The sequence below is a fragment of the Arctopsyche grandis genome, chromosome 4 (genome assembly GCF_051622035.1).
Source record: "Arctopsyche grandis isolate Sample6627 chromosome 4, ASM5162203v2, whole genome shotgun sequence".
NCBI lineage: Eukaryota > Metazoa > Arthropoda > Insecta > Trichoptera > Hydropsychidae > Arctopsyche > Arctopsyche grandis.
In genome coordinates, this window is record NC_135358.1 from 21,097,397 (window position 1) to 21,103,784 (window position 6,388).

The window sequence follows — 6,388 nt, forward strand, 5'->3', positions numbered from 1 at the left end:
GGGAGTGAAAGGCCAAACCTACATAATGGCAATAATAATAGTTATTGTGCCCCCAACCACCCACCCACCCAACAACTCGCCCCCCCCCCCACACACACATACACATAAATATCATAATAAAATCGTACCGTCTGTAGTATTTTCCTACACGTATTCCCTTTGATGGAATTATTATTTCGTGAGCTATACACAGGACGAGTACTTAATATATTTAGATGTAACGAACTACATATTACGACCGAAACAAATAAACGAATACATTTTAAATTAAACATTGTTTTTGGTATCGGGAAGTGGTCAAAGAGTAGGGGAGGGTATTTGCAAACGCTTTATTTATTCTGCTCGGCTTGGATAAATATGAATTTGTTTGGAATTACACACCGAATTTTTAATTGCGCTAAACAGAAACGGTACGACATTTGCCATAACATTTGAACCCTTGTCAGGATACAAACATTTATAAACAATTCTGATACAATAATATTGTCTCTAAATATTTTATAATTAAAGTTAATAAATATCGATTTTTCTGCTTCATACTAAATTTTCCGAAATTTCTACAGGTCAATTTTTGTTTGACAAAAGTTCCTTTCCGTTTTTTGTTGTTCCTAAAAAAACTATTTAAATAATATGACGTAATATTTTTTCTAAAATTAAGTAGCAAGAATGATTAGGTTCGCTAAAATACATAGCTTGATATTCTAAAATGATATATCCCTAATGAAAAATAACTCTACTATATAATTTTAATATACGCACTGATGTACGATCGTTGTGGCCTATGAGCCCGGCCACACTGAACTTCGTTGCGCGACCAGATCAATTTTATGCAATTGTATGGAACATGCTACACCAGGCAACTCACCGGTTGCCCAAGTCGTTAAGTCAAATTTGCAGACTTTTTTTTACAAATCAGTGAATTCGAGGTGCTAACAACACACGGTTGCCAATTCGTTGGAACCACTTGAATGAAATCAGATAAATTGGCAAACTCTGATAGGAAACAATCGACCTTATAGTCACATATTCAATGTCTGACCAGCAGCACAGCCAAGGATTGAACCCCTGACCATACAATTAAAAGAATTACACGCTAATCATTGAGCTATGCTGCTGCTGCTGCTGCTATATTTTTACAATGATTACTTTTACTGACCTTTATCATAAATTCCGACATCATTTAAGTAGTTTAGTAAAATTTCAATATTTCTATTTTAACGTGTGAATAATAAAGCTCTCAGAATTTGTTAATTTCATGAATTTCTTGTACTAAAATGATTCCCGACCTCTAGTCTAAAACTTTCCTTGTTTATTGATAACAATAAATTTTCCCAATACACAAGATGAATATAAATTTTTCTCACAACCACTTACATATAAGGTATAAACCTAAGCTTAACATTTTTATATTAAATATATGTATGTATGTATGTATATTCAAAACAATGCAAATTTCAAATTTCGATTATTTTGTAATACAACGCTTTGTTATTTGTATCTGCTGATAAAAATTTACACATCTACAAGAAAATAAGTACAAATTCAGTTTAATACATTTTCACACTAAAATCCTTATAGCATTGTTCTGAATAGCTTGGTTTATCATATGAACCAAACTTCAAACCATATACATACATATTTAAGACTTTCAATTCTAAATATATTTAATTTATGACAAACCCAAAATTTAAGATAATCCCAAATAAATCACCCAATGGCAAAATTCTTCACACACCGTACATAAATTTTAAGATGCAAGTTGTCAAGGAACAAATGCACCCAGGGGCTAGGAGTTGAAATTTTTCAACCACCTTATCTTTGCGCTTGGGCCAATTTATCCAGCATGGAGGAAACGTTGAAAGTTGGCTCGAATAACCGCAACTCGGGTAACGCGATAGCGCTTATAGTACTACGCGGTTGGTTCGCCAAAGATTTCACGCTCCAATAACTGCTAAAGAGAGCGGTTGAGCAATGAACGCCAATTCCTGTAACGCGATTTGCGGTCTCCTCGGGGTAATCGATATTCAATCGACGACCCAAGTAAGTGCCGTTGCGAAGATTAAAAAATATATATCGAGGGAAATTTTTCGGGTCGGTCTTCCGCTGCGTATGCGACATTAGAGAATTAGCAACTTTATGGGGAGCTATTATGTGGGTTACCCAGCATTCATTATTAATATCCGGACGAGATAGGGAATAAAGAACACATGCCGCTCTTGCTCTACGGTTAAATTAGGCCGTGTCATTTCTGAAATACCTGACCCTTCGTTGTTGCCGAAAGTGTATTTAATCCTACGCAGCACATTTTCTTTAGTATTCTCGGTTTTTCCTTTTTTTTTCGAGAGCGTTCGTTTAATTAACTTCATATTTTTAAGCAGATGGGGAATGATGAAGAAGTCGAGGGAAAGAAGAACTCGAGTTTATCAGATCGAAATGCAGTTTTCGCTAGAGATTAAGGTTTTCCTTTGGAGAGCTCTCCACCAGCAAACTGTTAAATAAGCCGTAAACTTTGTTTCGCAGTCATTAAATTCTCCCCTTGCTTTTTTTTCCTCCTTTTTGCCTTTATTAATTAAGGAAAGCATTTTTATTATTAACTCAATTCTGTTGTGGATAAATGGCCCTCATAAAACTTTACTCTATGTATATATGCATGGAAAGTAATTTACAATAGCGAAATAAATCAAGATGGCAATCACTATTCAATTAAACAATTTGATATTTACGTTAATAATTCGATCAACATTAAAATTTTCAAAATAATATAATAATTAAAAACCATTCTTTCATCTGAGATGTCCAAACTATTCCAAAAATATATTTCTTAAAAAAAAAATACAGAATCCTTTTCAAATAGGGTGTTTAAATTTTGAAATGGTCTACCAAATAAATAAGTAATTTTTAATTACCTAAACCACTTTAAAAATAAACTTGATGATTTCCTAAATATTTATTTATATTATTTGTGTACTAACTTAGAAACGATAAGGTTTTAATTGGAATTCGTAAGCAGAAAGTACTTTTTTTTAAATAATATTTCAATATTTTATTTTACACTTTTAATTTTTTTCTATCCTCTTTAAATTTTATGCTTTTAATATTTGTGTATAGTGATATTAGGAAATATATTTGTTTAATAAAATCTGACAACCTGAAGTAGAAATTTTGCCTGACTGAAAATTAAAAATGGGTGAGTTTTCCCAAATTAGCGCTTAAATGATGACATGTGTGTCATATCAAATTTTGTTTTTATATTTCCCAAATATATACATAAGTCATGGGTTAGTCACATCCGAATTTTTCAAAGTCATTATTGATATTGTCTATATTGAATTAATTTTAGGATATAGGAAGTAAATTATATACATATAAAATATGTATATTTTACATTTGTCACTCTCATATGTATGTATGTATGTATGGGTAATATACACCGGAAAAAAACATATTTTTAGAAGTTGTAACATACACGTACATACATATTTATTCAAAAATTTAGATACAAGGAAAATGTAATACACCAACAATTAAAATATAACAAAAGACATGCATTGTGTACAATTAATACATACAAGTAAGACAGAAATCAAAACTATGGCAACTTAATCGAATCATTTGGAATGACGTGTGCAACCGCAAAATTTTTATGTCTGCTAAGGCTTGTGACAGTTTTCCAAGATTCGCTTGTCTTGTCGTACTCCCAAACAGTCAATAAACCAGTTCCGCCTGAAAATCAGAACAAAAATTACAAATTTAATTTTATATATGTATGTATTTCTATAAATTTATTTTAAATTAAGTTGTATAAAAGAACTAACCCATGCAAAGTATTTTATTTCGAAAACAGCAGAGACTGATACCGGATGCAGGTAGTGGTAGTTTGATGAATGGTGTCCACTTATTTTCAATCGGATCGTATTTCTCCACACCATCTAAACGAGTATCCGTTTGATTGCTAAAACCACCAGCGACGAAAAGTTTACCTTCGAATACGACACTCTAAAAATGGTGAAATCAAAATTAAGTCAATTTTATTTTGGAGAATTGTATATTATTTGCAATAGCTGTTTAAAGTTAATTAATATTCACAGAATGGTCCTGTCTTTCCTGAATCATGTCAGCGCGGTAAGTCCAAGAGTTGGACTCCACTGAATACATTTGCACTTTATTAGTACTAATGTATTTTTCATTTTCAATTGCACGTCCACCTGTTACGTAGATGTTGTTGCCAATAACAGAAGCACTATGACAATCAATACCCGTCAACAGTGGAGCAATAAACTTCCAATCCCCATTCCTGCTGTTCCACCTATCCGGAATGAATAAACATTAACTTTTCTTTCAGTCGATCTTATGAAATGATTGCAATTTAATCACCTTTCCACTGAATTTGTAGATCCAACACCACCAATGGCGTAGACATCAGTGGATGAATTGCGACGAAGTGATACTGCAGAGAAATAAGTACGAGCTCGATTTAACGGCTTCAGTGATTGTATTTTATAATGGTTTTTCAAATCAATATATTCCACCTGAAAACAAATAACTTTAATGTATTCCGAATTCACAAAGAAGCTATTTCAGAACACCGGAAAACGTTACTGAAGTCAGTGATTCCCATTTAGAATTCATTCCGCCGATGATAACGATCCAGTCTCCAACCACGACAGACGCAAATCTACATTTATCAATTTCAATGCCCATAATTAGATCCCATCTTTTATTTTGCCCGTCATATATATCAATGTTGTTTGCTTCCTAAAATCACGTTATGCAATAAAATAACTGATTTATATTCCAATCAAAATATTATACTTGTGATATAAGACTCACCTCTAAATTTTTCCCTCCAACTATACCTATACTTTGTTTTGGTCCACGAAGGGTTGCACTTTGGATAGATAATTTATTAATCCTGTCTAGAACTACTTGTCGAAGAGAGTCCATGCACTTTGCACACAAATAACAGAACTCCATTACTTCTTTGACAAGAAACTGAAAATATAACACATTAGTCGATGAAATGTTTTCAATAAAGTATAATATCAAATAAATCTCAAATACCTCCGATGAAATCAAAGATAACCTCACGGAACTCATCAGTTGTACCAAGTAATTTTTACGACTTGCATCATTATAGTTAACCCACAATTTCACAGAATTGAATACGTCTTCTTCGGAAGGCATTTTCAAATCGTCCGATTTCAAGATTTCGATCACAGTGGAGGCTGATAGATTGAGAAAATCTTGAGTTTTGTGCAACTAAAACAAAAATTAAATGAAATTATATTAAATTGACTATACTTTTTATACACATTTACTTACATATATGTACATACAATCAAAACTCACCGTCTCAAAATTTTCCACAGTAAAATCCATTGCTCTCGTCTTCAATTCTAAATCATCCGTTTCTCTTAAAACTTCCAGACAATTAGAAATATTAACCGTTTTATACTGCTGTATGACTTTCATTTCGAGTAGATTGGCTAGCTCTATAAATTTTTCGTAGTGATGCTCATTTATGCCTAAAATTATATTTAAATAATGACATGAATGACTAGAACATTCATTTTGAATGAATTATTTTTGATATTTATGAACCCGCACTTATTACTCCAGTATAACAATACTTCAGGATTGCGTCGATAACGTCGAATTCAAAAGGGGAAAAAGTCGCACTTAATTTATATTGGTTTTTCACGAAAAACTCACTGCACGTCGATAACACGAGCATGTGCACGTAGTAGCTGCAATTGTAAAAAATTGTATTTAAAACGATTAAGTTGATAAAATATTTTTTGATTCAAATAAATATACCTTCGATTTCGAACAAAAAAAATTGCGTCGCAATATTTTTTTTGTTTCATCGCATCATATAAACATTCCGCTCGATTTGCAGCAAAATCAGACTTCGCCTTTACTACCACCATCTTGCTTCTGTTTATTTCTGAGCTTTGTTCTGAAATAAAATTTATACATCGTCATCATTGTAGATAAATGCCAAGCATAATAAAGTCAGACTTACCAATTGGATAGATATGCAGCGAATGAAGTCAATCTCTATCATACTTCGGTTTTATCAGGACAGATAAGGATATCTAAACCCATTTGTTAGTGGATTGAAACGTATATTTATTATTTACTGAAAACAAATATTTAGAATTTATTCTTATTTTTCATATATGCCATGACAAGTTACCCTTAATCGACTGACTGTTTCCATATGTTGCATGCACAATGATGGCACACAGATATTAACTACAAACTGCAAGCATATGTATACTTGAAACAATCATCGAACAAGGACTAGCCAAATTTTCGAAAGAAGGATGTGATGCCGATTTTAATGGAACCATCACAGCAATTGAGTTAATAGTATATAGTCAAA

At 32.4% G+C, this 6,388-nt stretch overlaps 1 protein-coding gene across 1 annotated transcript; it reads right to left on the reverse strand.

The window, feature by feature from the left end:
- Positions 1-3,449: 3,449 nt before the first annotated feature.
- Positions 3,450-6,043, reverse strand: LOC143910598 (kelch-like protein 25). The gene is made up of 11 exons (XM_077429135.1): positions 6,026-6,043; positions 5,818-5,959; positions 5,608-5,747; positions 5,350-5,525; positions 5,062-5,259; positions 4,831-4,992; positions 4,600-4,755; positions 4,375-4,529; positions 4,087-4,306; positions 3,816-3,996; positions 3,450-3,723 (listed from the first exon to the last, which is right to left on the reverse strand). The coding sequence occupies exons 2-11, from the start codon at positions 5,928-5,930 to the stop codon at positions 3,590-3,592; spliced, it is 1,635 nt and encodes a 544-aa protein (XP_077285261.1). The 5' UTR covers positions 5,931-5,959; positions 6,026-6,043; the 3' UTR covers positions 3,450-3,589.
- Between the last annotated feature and the right edge of the window lie 345 nt (positions 6,044-6,388).

What these genes read in the sequence shown, in the direction of transcription:
- LOC143910598 (XM_077429135.1), bottom strand. Translation starts at nt 5,930, where the DNA reads ATGGTGGTAGTAAAGGCGAAGTCTGATTTTGCTGCAAATCGAGCGGAA. An exon ending in TTTTTTGTTCGAAATCGAAG is followed by an intron (nt 5,748 to 5,817) that starts GTATATTTATTT and finishes TTACAATTGCAG; the next exon opens with CTACTACGTGCACATGCTCG. An exon ending in AATGGGAATCACTGACTTCA is followed by an intron (nt 4,530 to 4,599) that starts GTAACGTTTTCC and finishes ATTTGTTTTCAG; the next exon opens with GTGGAATATATTGATTTGAA.